At 37.1% G+C, this 14,191-nt stretch overlaps 1 protein-coding gene and 1 long non-coding RNA gene across 2 annotated transcripts in view; one reads left to right on the top strand and one right to left on the bottom strand.

Moving 5' to 3' along the window:
- The window catches only part of mfap3l (microfibril associated protein 3 like), an 8,578-nt gene extending 971 nt beyond the window's left edge, over positions 1–7,607 (top strand). The window contains exons 2-4 of the mRNA XM_016562488.1: positions 898–970; positions 1,840–2,225; positions 6,581–7,607. Coding sequence (XP_016417974.1) covers positions 1,904–2,225; positions 6,581–7,464 — 1,206 coding nt within the window. The 5' untranslated portion in view covers positions 898–970; positions 1,840–1,903 and the 3' untranslated portion in view covers positions 7,465–7,607. The remainder of the gene's footprint in view (positions 1–897; positions 971–1,839; positions 2,226–6,580) is intronic.
- The window catches only part of LOC107747876 (uncharacterized), a 15,469-nt gene extending 1,696 nt beyond the window's left edge, over positions 1–13,773 (bottom strand). Inside the window, exons 1-3 of the long non-coding RNA XR_001640845.1 lie at positions 13,050–13,773; positions 5,297–5,308; positions 3,924–3,926 (exon numbers count right to left, since the gene is read on the bottom strand). This is a non-coding gene — a long non-coding RNA (uncharacterized LOC107747876). The remainder of the gene's footprint in view (positions 1–3,923; positions 3,927–5,296; positions 5,309–13,049) is intronic.
- Between the last annotated feature and the right edge of the window lie 418 nt (positions 13,774–14,191).

The following is a 14,191-nucleotide window of genomic DNA, read 5'->3' on the forward strand; positions in this document are numbered from 1 at the left end:
GGTTGACTCTTAACTTTTATAAAGAATATATCTTTGGATTTGAGACTTTAGTCTTTGCAACTTTACAGATCTTCTTTATGCACCAAGAGCTTGTAACACTCCAAAGAGAAAGGAAAACTTGAAATCACATCATATGACCCCTTTAAAATGCACCCATTCAGGTTATTTCTTATTTACATGTAATGCAGGCATTCCCAAACTTTTTTGTCATCCGAAAATCTTTCACCTAATATATTTATTTAATGTACCCCTGAGATTTTAAAATAAATATTTAATAATAAAGTATCACATTTGCATGTTCACGGTTCTCTGACATTGGTTAATGGTCACATGACATGCAGGTAAACAAATATTTTATTGTTTTATTTCAGTGTTTTATTTCGATTTATGTTATTTTAATTTGACATTTTTATGATTTAATTAATGATTAACTTTCATTAAAGTCCCTGTGCAGTACCTTTACGAACCAAAGTTTGGGAAACCTTGATGTAACATAATGTTGTAATATTGTAACGGATTACAATTTTCAAGTAATCTACCCAGCTCTGTATGTAATATATAGTATACCACAGTACTGCCATTGTATTCTTTCATAAGGAAAATATTTCACATTCACGGTACATGCAAAACCTGTTAGAAATGAGCCAAGCTTGGTGACAAAAGTCAGTTCGGATTCACAACCAATTACTGGAAGAACTGGGTCAGTTGAGTAAAAACAAACACTTTAGGACTTTGGTGAAAAGAAGGGGGGGATGAATAGAAAGCAGACAGGCAGAGATGATAGGAGGGGTTAAAGACCAAACATAACGCTTTATCCTGTCTGTCGTATTTCACAGTACATTATTTCGGGGTCCGTGAATTTCTCAAGAGATCACTGGGTCCCAACTCGCAGTCAAGTCACAGTTGAAAGCAGACCCAGAGCTTCACATTTCAGGACGAGCATCGAGAGATAACAGCGCGGGGACGTGATGTAAGTGTTAATCGCGCAAATATCGCCGAATTTGTAACCGTTTAGCGAAATTTAAACAGGAAATGCGGCTGTATTCGGCTATCAGGCTAACTAGCGGCTTGTTATGAGACTGTGTTTTTACATTCACGTGAAATATATGTAAACTTTAGGTGTTATATTTTTTCTTAACGTTGAATTGTAAGGGTTAAAGCCGTCGAATGTGGAAAAAATCTGTATTTATGTGTCTTCCGTAGCGGATATGCTGTCCCGTCATATAGCTAACGTTAGTTAGCCGCTCTTAGCTTGCGCTGTTTTCAACAGATTTTAGCCTGTCAAATATGATTCAGGCATTAAAACTGTGTGAATATCACTGCCAAACAACATAAACCTGGTCGTAGTTGGTTTATACGTTAACGTTTAGTAAATCTATCGATTTGTTGCGCGTAGGAGCTTTTAAAATCACATTAGCCTAATAGTACGTGCGTTTTACCATTCATTTTAATGTAACGTTAAGTCATATTAACACGTATTAATGTCCATTTTTAACTTGTTTTCTCTTCGTTTTCTTTATAAATGTAATAATATTAAGACTGCAAATGGTTTGATTGTACAATATAACGTCAAATACAGACTAAATATGTGAAGTGTTATAAATTAACATCCTGTTAAATGGCTTTATTTGACTTTTTAACCATTGTATTATAATTTCGGCCTCACAAATATGAGTCATTTTTTATTTTTGCACGTCGTGTTATTCTTGTTTGATAAGATCATAGGAGGAGGAGGAGGAGCCACAGCTTTTGTGTGCTACACTTGAGTTAAAAGCCCTTATGTCATTCTAACAAATCAAGGATATTTTCATTCATTTGTTCTTTGTATTGTATTTTCAGAGGAGGAAGGAGCATGAGCCAGCTCGCAGATAACCAGTGACCGTAACATGAGGACCGGTGGAGAATGACATCTTATCCTGAGGGTTGTTGCAGAAAGCCAGAGAAAATGAACAGGGCGATCGGATACGCGATCATTTATTTAGTGGCCGTGATTAGTTTCTGTGCGGCAGAGGCTTTGAACATCTCGGCGGTGGATGGAGATGGAAGAGAGAACGGGACCGAGGCAGATGGGGACGGCTCGGTTCCCCTGGTGCTCAGCAAAGTGAGCCAGATCATCGCCCGTGAGGGGAACTGTGCTTTAATTGACTGTAATATCACCGGCGACCCTTTTCCAAATATCCAGTGGTTCAACTCGCACGGACACCTGCTTGACGCCAAGAAAAGTGGTATGTTTACTGTAAAAATCACCTTCTGACGCCAATGCATTCTCATATATCACTGCACCTACACTTGGTCACTTTATACATTTATCTGATTCTGTAGGTGTAATACATTTACACTAAATATAAATCTGTTCCTGTACTTAACGCACGTCATGTAATTGAGTTTGCTTCCATTTTAATCGTGTATGGCAGGTAGTGTTCAGTTTAGTCGTTGCTCCAACCAAGTGTAAAGACATCCTGTTGGGTTTGTGAATATGTACAACAAAACAAATGATTTCATTATAACAAACATTTTCAAGGGTTTACATTGGCGTTCAAAATTTGGGGTTGGTATAATTTCCCTTCTACTAATAATAAGTCTCTTCTACTCACCAAGGCTGCATTTATTTGATATAAAATACAGAAAAAACTAATAATGTGAAATAATATTACAATTTAATATAACCATTTTAATATACAGTCATGGCCAAAAGTTTTGGCAGTGACATACATTTTGTGTTTCGCAAAGTTTGCTGCTTCAGTATTTGTAGATAATTTTTCCACATGTTTCTATGGTATACTGAAAAACAATGATAAGCATATAAGTTTTAAAGGGGTCATATGATGCTTTTTTAAAGTGGGTTTCTTTGGAGGTAACCGTTGCTAACAAGAACACAATGATTGGAAGCGCTTCTTCCCTCTATCAGTCTGCTCTTACAGTCTATTTAGTATGATGGTGATTTTACCTGACTAGTACTCAATCACATTTTAACATGTGCTGCTGATATGATTAGTCAATTAATGTTAGCTGGTCATTTTGTGTCAGGATCAAAAAACGGTGAATTTTATTTTTTTGTGAAAAGTTCATTTGGCCAATGAAGATTTTAGCAATTATTTCAAATGCATCTGATCACTCTACACAATAATCTAGAAACAATGTGAATGAACACCACAACATCTTAAGCAGCAAAACACAAAATGTATTTCACTGCCAAAACTTTTGGCCATGACTGTATTTTAAAATGCAATTTATTTCTGTGATGTAAAGCTGAATTTTCAGCATCATTACTCCAGTCTTCAGTGTCACGTGATCTTTCAGAAATCATTCCAATGTGCTGATACAAATGCCATGTTTTTTTTTTTTTGCTGATTTTTAGGATTTTTTTCTTAAATATATAAACACACTTAATGTTTCATTTGTTTTGGGAATGACCACTGTGGATATTTTCCATGATTGATTTTATTACATCCACTCTTTTGAGATTTGAGATTAATCCAATATGCAGCCATTTGATCTTTAAATCTGGTGATGTAAAACGTGACTCCCAGCTGGAGTGTTATAGACTCGGAGCTCCTGATGAGTGACTTTTGGAGGATTACTGATGGTGTCGTGCATGCTTAGTTAATGAAAAAATACTTGAAAAAAAATGTTTTTACTGAAGTGACACGGAAACATTCCTGCTATTCAGTTGAGCCTGGGTAGTGAATTGGACTGGGTGTGTTACTGTGTGAAGAATTAGTGTGAACTAAAGACCGTTTGAAGGGTTTCATCTTGCACAGCATTTATGAACAGAAAGACACTGCAGGCTTGAATGTATATTGAAGGAATAGTTCACCCAAAATTGAAAATTTGCTGAAAATGTACACACCCCCCTCAGATCATCCAAGATGTAGATGAGTTTGTTTCTTCATCAGATTTGGAGAAATGTAGCATTGCATCACGTGCTCACCATCAATGGATGCTCTGCAGTGAATGGGTGCCGTCAGAATGAGAGTCCAAACAGCTGATAAAAACATCACAATAATCCACACCACTCCAGTCCACCAGTTAATGTCTTGAGAAGTGAAAAGCTGTGTTTTTGTAAGAAAAGGTTTTTAAATTCAAACCATTGTTTCTGGCTAAAATACTAGTCCGTAATATTGCTATATCCAGTTAAAAAGTCATCTTGTCTGAATCAGGAGCGAAATATGTACAGATCAAGCACTGTTTACAAGTGAAAAATATGTTGGTGAATTTTGATGAAAGAGGACTTTTGAGATGGACTTTTTCACTTGAGGAAGTGTTATTTTGGATTGTGGACTTGTATTTTAGCTGAAAGTTTTGAAGTTAAAACACCTTGATGGATTTGTTTCTTACAAACACGCAACTTTTCTTCACAAGACATTAACTGATGGACTGGAGTGGTGTGGATTACTTGTGGATTATTGTGATGTTTTTATCAGCTGTTCGGACTCTCATTCTGACGGCACCCATTCACTGCAGAGCATCCATTGCTGTCAGCTTTGACATAAACATTAAAAAAATTTTGCAAATTGCAACCCATTTTACTGTCATATTTCAGTGAAGCAGGATATTTAAGAATGTGTGAAGTGGAACTTCATTTGAACTATCTTTAGTCTGTTGAGGTCGACTGACTACTTCCTGAAAGACTACCAGCACTCTTAAAAATAAGCTTGGGCCTAGATTACATCAGCTGAAAAGGAAAGCTAATTCGATTCGTCATTGCATGTTGTTCATTCAAAATAAGACCAGGATTTCGCATTATGAAAGTAAATGGAGTCCATTTTAATTTCATATTATTGACTTTGCACAAATAGTCAGCAGTTAAAGATCAAATAATTTTACTTTACTTACATAATGCATTGCTGAATTGTTTCGTAATGGTCTGATTAAATGACCTCGGGTTGCTGGCAGCAAGTAATGCATTGGTGGTGGACTGGTGCCAAATATGGAGTTTATAAATTCCCATCAGCACTTTAAGCACAGGCGGCTTGTGCGTAATGTATGTGCGTCCTCTCGACAAGGTGGACGTTTTAAGGGTTTCTACACAAACAAGGCAGAAACTGACCCTAGATCAGTGTCTTTATGTAAATGCATGTCTGTGGGTTATGCAAAGTCGATTAATCATGGCCGCATTGTTCACGGAACTAAGTTTTGTACTTTCATCTTGAGGAACTGGGTTTACAAAAAGGGTGTTTATACGCACAGTCGTACACCAGTTAGTTTGGAAACATGTCTAGTCATGTTGTCTTCAACTATGTTCTTTATTTGGTGGAAAGGTCGTAATTGTTTATGCAAAACCTGATTTTCACACCTAGATTTTTACCTTTTATCACAGTTTCACTTTGCTTGTGACCTCCTCTATCAGCTGTTCAGTGTGAACATTTAGTTTTCTTATTTTGTTGTAATGTCAAGATGTCTTTCTAGCATTATGACCTAAAAAAATGGGAAGCATTTGTTCTGGCATCTTGATTGTAATATGGCACGCTCTAATGTGATTGATTGACTTTTATGAAACTGTTTACAAGTTAGTGGGTTGCTATTTTCAGCAGTTTTGCAGATGGGTTAATCGCTGGATTTAATCATTTGTCAGGTTACTGGCGTCAGATCTAGATCTCAGATCTTCGAAGATACTAGGAAGAAAAAACTAGATTTCCATGAGCAGAACTGCAGGTTTCGCTTTGAGTTGTTTTAGTGCTTATTGCTTTTGGATGATCAGAAATGATGATTACAAAGTCTACACACATTTCTGCTCATTTCTTCAGGTGTTTTTGCACAGCCAGTCACAGATAGACACTACTATTGTTATTAGGCAATTTTTTCTGTGCTGTTTTATGGCTGAATCAATTATTTCATATAAACGACCCTAATTGCAAGTAAAACAAAACAAACAGTGGTTGGCCACTTATGTGTCTATCAAACTATGTCTTCACATCTAATGGTGCGTCCTCCTTGGGAAGTCGTAATTACAACCTCAGGTGCGTTCAGATCACTTCAGGTTTAAGCAAGATGCTGATGTACCTTTTTGACATAAAATTCAACAAGATTTTTCCACTTTACATCTACTAAATGAAGCATTGGACGTGTTTTTGCTTTTTTTCATATTACTGCTGTAAATTGAATTTTATATTTTATAATCGTCATTATTGTACAGTACTATGGTATTTTGTACATGCAACTTAGATGGTTTTATTGCAAAATTATTATTTTTTAATTAATTTGAACAAATTTACCATTTATACAGATGCTTTATCCATGTCTTTCGCTATATTTTCTCACCGACACGTTCCCAGCTCGTAAAGTTGGGTAATTACCGGAAAATAAAATTTACCAGTCGTAATTAAACTTTGCGGTGATATTCGTGTGCATTTAACTCTTAAATACGATCTCGACTCGAACGCACTTTAAGACAATTCTTGGCCAGAATATATTGAAAAATTGAATAGTCTTTGTCACAAGTCAAAGGTTTTTATGAATTTTTATTAACATAAATTTTGTTGTATATGTTTTTAGATTTCATTCAAATCCACTCAGTCTGTTTTTAATGAACAAATCAAACCGTCAGTCTTCAGTGATTTTTCTTTCTCTTTTTCTGCAGATGGTAAATGGTGGATTCTGGACAGCGGCATCCTCAACATCACCAGCATCACGTTCGCAGACCGCGGCAAATACACATGCGTGGCCTCCAACGCGTACGGCAAGGCCAACTGCACAGTGACGCTGCGCGTGGTCTTCACCAATGGAGATATGGGTGTGTACTACATGGTGGTGTGTCTGGTGACGTTTACCATCATCATGATTCTGAACATCACTCGCCTTTGCATGATGAGCAGCCATCTGAAGAAAACCGAGAAGGCCATCAACGACTTCTTCCGCACGGAAGGCGCGGAAAAGCTCCAAAAGGCCTTTGAGATCGCGAAGCGTATTCCTATCATTACCTCGGCAAAAACGCTGGAGCTGGCGAAGGTCACGCAGTTCAAGACCATGGAGTTCGCTCGCTACATCGAGGAGTTAGCGCGTAGCATACCGCTCCCGCCGCTGATCATGAACTGCCGCACCTTCATGGAGGAGATTCTCGAGGTCGTCGGCGTGGAGGAAATGAGACACACTTTTGTCCGGCAAGCGCCCGAGAGTCACGACGGGGTGGCTGTCGGCACTTCCAGCGACGTTTTCACTATCTTGCGCGAAAGAGAGCGGGCGAGGGAGAGGGAACGCAGCGATTCTCCTGCCGTGGACTCGGACGACGCGTCGCTTCACGAGCAGCCTCAGCACATAGCCATTCAGGTTTCGGTTCATCCACCGTTAGCTGCAGCAGGATGCTGTAACATAGAAGCTCCGCCTCTTTCCGAAATAGTCTCCTCTCCACCCCCATTGGCTCAGCTGCCTCTGGAGGAGGAGTCTGAGGAGAAGGAAAACAAGGCGGAGTCTGTACAAGGAGGTGGTGCTGCACAAACCCAAGTCATTTATGAAAGCCATGTGTAATATCCTCAACGAAGATTAATGACCTCGCTATGCATTTTCTTGGGGAACGAAAAGGTCAAGATTTGTGTTTCTTCGCTTTATTTGTGTTTGGGTGAATCTCTCAAAACTCACATTTCTGGGTTGTATTTTACCTTAAAATAAAACAAAAAACAGAAATTATATTTTGCATAAAGCAAATAAAGCCCATTTTTCATAGTTTCTGCGTTGCATTGACATTTTCGTGACAATTAACCCTCCATTTATAGAATCTATTCTAATTCATGAAATGGTCTCATTACTGTACAATTAAATGTTTATTTTTTTCCCCAAATTTTAAATATTCAGTATTCATTCAGTTATACTTTATTTGTGACAACTGAATTTAATTTAGGTTGATTTCAATTAAAACACTGTCTGAACAGAATTATTGTTAGTACTGTTTTGCAAAAAAAAAAAGTAATTCGATTTTTTTTATTTACATAACAGTAATCTGAATTTGGAGGCAAATTTTGCTTAAAATGATAATGTCACAATCCACAAAAATTATTAATAGTCCTAAAAATTGTTAATTTTCTTGATTTTTTTTTTTTGTGGTAAAATATAACCTTGTAATTTCTTTGTGAGATTGACCTGTGTAAGTTATTTTTTCCATGACAATGAATACTCATGCTGAATGTATTTAGGGGTGATGTTCTCTATTTATTTAGAAAATTCAGGTTTGCCCATGATTTTTTTTTTCCGTAGTTAACAGAAACTAGGTCTACTGAGGGACTCAAAGCTCACATCTCACGTCTTCATCGGCAGACAGAAAGTAGTTCTGTTGGATGTAGTTACAGATTATTCATTTCACGAATGAATGAGAACGAACGACTGATTAATACATTTGGCTGAAAGTAAAACTCTTATTTCAGCAGTGACGTGCACAGTAATTCCTAAGACCTCGCTCCCTCTTATAATGCATGAAGAATGCATGTCGATCTGTTTTCAGTGCTGCACTCGGAGACAAAACTTTTGTTTGTGCGATCTTGTCTGCTATGTGTTATTTATCATTTGTGTCACGTAAACACGGCATTGATACTTTGAATAACATTGTCGAAATTTCAGTTTGAGCTTTCGAGGCTTTTTTTTATTTAGTTGAGTTTCCACTGGAGTCTTTATACTGTTACTGTAATGACGGTATTATTACTTTACTAGTAGTACTACAGTAAGTATTAGTTTTGATTTCAAATGCACAGCTAGGGGTTTTTCTTACGTTTTTTTTTTTACGTTTGAGGATCCAACAGAGAGCTCTTTATAACGGAGCCCCAATTAAAATGTTTGATCTCTTCTGATGTCCTAGAAACACAGTTTTGCTTCTTAAAAAGGCTCACCTTTTAGTTTCAGTGCTAACGAGTTAGAATTCTTCAATGTTGATCTTGCTTTTTTGGGGCTCTAAATCCAGAGTAACCTAGCAGTCCACTGCACTGCGGATAGCTAGCTAAACGGGTTAAGCACTAGTCATTATAAATGTTCCTAGTCAGGATTGTCAGAGGAAGCGATGGCTAAGTAGTGAAATAAAGCTGCTGTGTACCCATGATTCCCTGTGTTCGTCTTCATTCACTCGGATCTTTTGATAAGCCTTTGTATCAAAATGTCATCATAATGCTTGATCTTTTGCAGATCATTTTATGTTGTTTGAAGAGCAACGTCTAGTGTTTTTCTTAGTGTCTTTTCAACTCAAACTTTGGAATTATACTAAGCAGATTTTAAAGTTAGTGTTCAAGTAAGTTGTTTTCGGTTCACAACAGCCCTGCTGAAACGATGTGTTGGATATGCAAGCGTCGACTCGAAATGCTTGAATAAAACACCATGCAATGTTTCTATTCAGATATTTGACGCGTCTTAGTAAGTACTGAGCTCGGCCTTGGTCGAGTTTGTGTGGGAAAGTGCTTATTGATTTGCATATGTGGATGTGTCCTCCAATGTCTGCAAAATGAAAAATTATTTACTTAATGTTGCTCCAAACAGGTATCCATTTTTTAACATTAAAAGATAAGTAGATTTCTTAAAATATATTTTATTGAAGTAAAAATGTTTGATTAGACTTAAAGGGTTAGTTCACCCAAAAATGAAAATTAGCCCACAAATTACTCCCCCTCAACTCATCCTAGGTGTATATGACTTTCTTCTTTCAGATGAATCCAGTCGGAGTTATATTAAAAATTGTCTTTGATCTTTCAAGCTGTTTAATGGCACTCAGCGGGTGTTGCATTGCTTCAATCCAAAAGAAGTTAAATAAAAAGCGCCCATCCATAAAAAAAAGTGTCTCACACGGCTCCGGGGGGTGAACTAAGGCCTTCTGTAGCGAATCGATGCGTTTTTGTAAGAAAAATATCCATATTCAAAACGTAATAATCACTTTAATGTAGCTTGCGCTCACTGTTGTAAACAGAAGCAGCTCCGGGCGGATAACGTATGAGTTCAGCGCTGCGCATGTGCCGCTCAGAAGTGACGAACACGGAAGCGCAGGGGAGAGATCAAAACAAAACAACGGTCAAGAATTAGAACTACAAAACGAGGATTTGTAAAGAAGAATGTCGGAGGATTTCGATAAAAGCCAAGAGGAAACTGGTTTTCCTTTGCTAGGAAACTTTGCTTCCTTTGCTCCTATAAACAAACTCGCGAGACTAGCATACCTCAGAGGTCCAGTAGTAACACTGCAGTCATGAAATGAAGGGAATAAAATCTCATTAGAAAGAGTGTAATTTAAGTGGAATAATTCTGTGTAACTTGTTAGTCAGTATAGAGCAGGGATAATATGCATTCATAAAATTTATTTCATCATATATGTATGTATAAATATCAACCCCAAAGTACCGTTAATGGCGCGACTTTCTAAGACGATGCACATTTACCTCACCACTGATTATATTTGAAATCGTAGAAAACCGTCCCTGATAGCAGACATACATCACAGAGACATCTATTTGACGTCTGCATTACATCTGCAAGACGTAGTTTTTAGAGTGTTTGCTCATCTGCGATACGTCTATAGGATGTTTCCTATCAGATGTCAAATAGACGTTTAGAAGATGTCTATAAGATGTTTATGATTTAGAATGAATGTAAAACTGACATCTTAAAAACGTCTATCAGATGTTTGTACACAGCAGATGCTTTCCAGATGAAGTGATCTTTAACAGACATCTTGCAGACGTACCTGTGCTGTCTGGGGTGTAAGTGACGTATTTAATGACTAATTATTGTCTCAGGATAATTACGAAGAAAATGATGTAGAAAATCTGTCTTTTCAATGAAAAGAAATGTAGGGCAGAACTCGATCTTCGATTCATTTGGAATCAGCTGGATTCGCCAATATACACATACTTTGCTTGTGATAGTCGCTCTTCGAAGCAGATCGGTGGTTAGAGTCAAAACGCAGACGAGATTTTCTTTGGACTTAATGTGCATCCATTCACGATAAGATCAGGTACTGTATCTGTAGAATCAGCGTAGCAGCGTTTTCACTACCGCTGGAAACCTCAGGAGCCATGAACATGTGCCATCCGGAGAGAAACCATACTCATGCCTTCAGTAAGGTAGTTTTCATATGACTCATAAGAAACTGACCAAAATTTGGATTTTGAACAAGTGTGGGCATTTTTGTAATCTTTAAATTCAATACAGGTTTCAAACAGGCAACTGTGAAGCCTGCCAAACTCAACATTCTGATGTTTATATGGACTGACAGACTATAAAGTCCTTTAAAAAAACAAACATTAGAAAGACAGTACTGTTGCATGTGGTGTCAGAGCATCTGCAGCTCCACCTGCACAAACACTGCGATGCTCCATTTACATGTTCAGACAGCAAAATATTTGCAGATGAAAAGAGGCTGAAAGCTATTCTGAAAACCCATTCAAATGAGAGGTTTCCTCTGGGAACGGCCACAAATACACACTGGAAAAGTCCCTTTGAGCAGCCAGACGGTGAAAAAATGAAACTTCAAAACTTAAAACTTCACGTAGATCCACCCAGAAAAAAAGCTGATTACCACAGTTACATTTAAAATGAATATTGGTTTACAAAACAATATAAAAAAATATTTTGTAAAATAATTCCAATTAACACGTATCAAATTTTGACTAAATACTGTAAAGCATCTTTCATTTAATTTATAAAGTACATTATAGCTTACAAATAAATGTGAATATGCTTTAATAGGTAAAGAGAGCTTTCGCTTTTGGCTTATGAAAAGGAGCAATTGTGCATTTCCTGGAAAACAGACACCAAATGTAAGTAAAGATGAATAAACCATTTTATGCTTAAAGTTTAATCTATTAAAAAGCTTTAAAAAAGTTTACCATTCAATTTGACATCAAGTAGTTAAACTCAAATTATTTGCTCATTCATATTCAAGACAAGAATCTGGGATCCATATTAATTTGCCTCTGTAGGGAGAATGAAAAATGTGCTGATCTTAAAATTTAACAGCAAGCAAGCAGAAGAGAAGTCAGTTTCAAAATGATATGTTTGGTCTCATCACACAAGGCTTTCCTCCTCCTGAACCCTTGGCCAGTTCGTCTCACAATATACAAATTTGTGATGTGTGTGTGTGTGAGAATCGATACAGTCTGTCCTCAGGCAGGAAAGTCTGGCGCTGACGCTAATGACCTGCGCAACCACACGGAGAAACCATACGCTTGCTCCCAGTGTGGTCCAACTTCTCACTGCTCTACAAATTCATAAATCACACATTTAGAGAAGATAGTAGAAATTTTCCTTTCAGCTTATATTACACTGTGTGAAATTAGCTGTCGCTTAAGTAGACCATTACTGTTTTTAACACTTTTTATGTCCATAAGAAAACCTATACAGGTTAGAGACCACATAGTTGCCCTAAACAAGCAAATGAAGTAGTGTAGTATTTTTTTTTTTTTTAACCGTCCTACTAGTAATATTTATAATTTATTTTCTGGAAATGCATGCAACTTTAACTAAATAATGCTACATTTTTCAGACAAAAAAAAAAAAACTATATATATATATTTTTATTATTATTATTTTTTTAATGGTAATATCTTATTTTATGGTAATATGAAATATACTAATATCTATTATTATTATTTTTTTTAACCATATTCACCCGTGGTGTTTGCCTTAATATACTGCTAGTATGTTTACTACTAATAAGAGCTATAAAAATACTAGAGTGCATGTGTTTGTTCAGGAAGCTGAACAAGAACAACTTTTATATAGCTCTGATTAAAGCAGTTATTAGTCACCAAGAAATTTTTTAACACTACCTTATAACTGAAGTCATTTCTTTGCTACTGTCGTCACCAAACTGACCCTTTCGAACCGGTTTCCGAAACACTCCCCATCTGCATCCGGACAAACTCTTTACTCGTGTAAAAACATTACAGCAGCAAGCTGATCTTCTTGTGACACCTCATTTAATGAAAGCTGAAGCTAATGGACTTCATACTGCCGACTGGAATACACACATTTTACTCTGACTGACCGGAGAGCAGCGTCTCGAGGGCTGTGCTTCACGGTTCACAGTCAGAGAGCAAGACAGTGCAAACACAGGATCTACACTTCATTTAAAACTATTTCATCTTTACATATTTTTTTTAATGTACAATCAAATCATTAATCATACATAAAATTCTCCATATTGTACAACTCTAGCACTAGTATAAATAAAAAAAAAAAAATTTGATCAATACATAACATTGTTTTCTTCACTGATTAACAGAGGAACATCAACTGCTAATGAGAACACAGAGGCCCCGCCCACACCGGCTCATTTACTGTCAATCAATCAGCGGGGGGGAGGCGGTAATGCCGGTCACCATGGAAACAAAGCGAAAGGACAGAATTTCACTAATCAGTTAAAAGACAACACTTCGGCCTTGTTTTGGAAAAGAAATGACATGCGAATATGTAATTCAAAAGTAAATTTAAGAAAAAACAGATGTAGTGCAGCTGGTAGGTTAGTGTATGCAGTTTAACAGAATGGGATACAGCAATGGTTACCACAAGTGTCAAATTTGTGCAAAACTGTGCCATGTATTTCCAAAAAAACAAAAGCAAAGGGCCAACAGCAGCAATCACAAAAAAACTAGAGTTTCCATTCTTATGATCTCTAACAGTCACATTTCATCATCGCTTTTTCAGTGCCAATAAGAAACTGTGCAGTCGTGCCCGAATCTGAATCATTTGGCATCTCCAAAAACTGTTTAGTTGGGTTTATATTTACATGTAGATTTTAGTCTCACAAAAAAGGTCTGGGTCATATTTCACCCAATATTGAAGGGTTAGTTCACCCAAAAATGAAAATTCTGTCATTAATTACTCACCCTCATGTCGTTTCAAACCCGTAAGACCTTCGTTCATCTTCGGAACACAAATTAAGATGTTTTTGATGGAATCTGAGAGCTGGCTGACTCTGCATAGACAGCAACACAACTGAAATGTTCCCAAGTCCAGAAACGTAGCAAGGAGATCTGTAAAATAATCCATGTGACATCAGTGGATCATCCACAATTATACGAAGCTACAAGAATACCTTTTGTGCGCAAAAGAAAAAAAAAAAACGACTTTATTCAACAATTCGTCTCCTCTGCATCACCATGTAGCGCCATTTTGGAGAATATCCGCTGGAAGTAAACAGCGTATGCTGTTCTGTGTCAGTTGCGTCACGCCGGATTGCTGTTTCCGTTCAGATCAAATCACAACAACGTAGGAAACAGATCCGGCATGA

Source organism: Sinocyclocheilus rhinocerous, unplaced genomic scaffold (genome assembly GCF_001515625.1).
Source record: "Sinocyclocheilus rhinocerous isolate Xijiao unplaced genomic scaffold, SAMN03320098_v1.1 scaffold1183, whole genome shotgun sequence".
NCBI classification, from domain to species: domain Eukaryota; kingdom Metazoa; phylum Chordata; class Actinopteri; order Cypriniformes; family Cyprinidae; genus Sinocyclocheilus; species Sinocyclocheilus rhinocerous.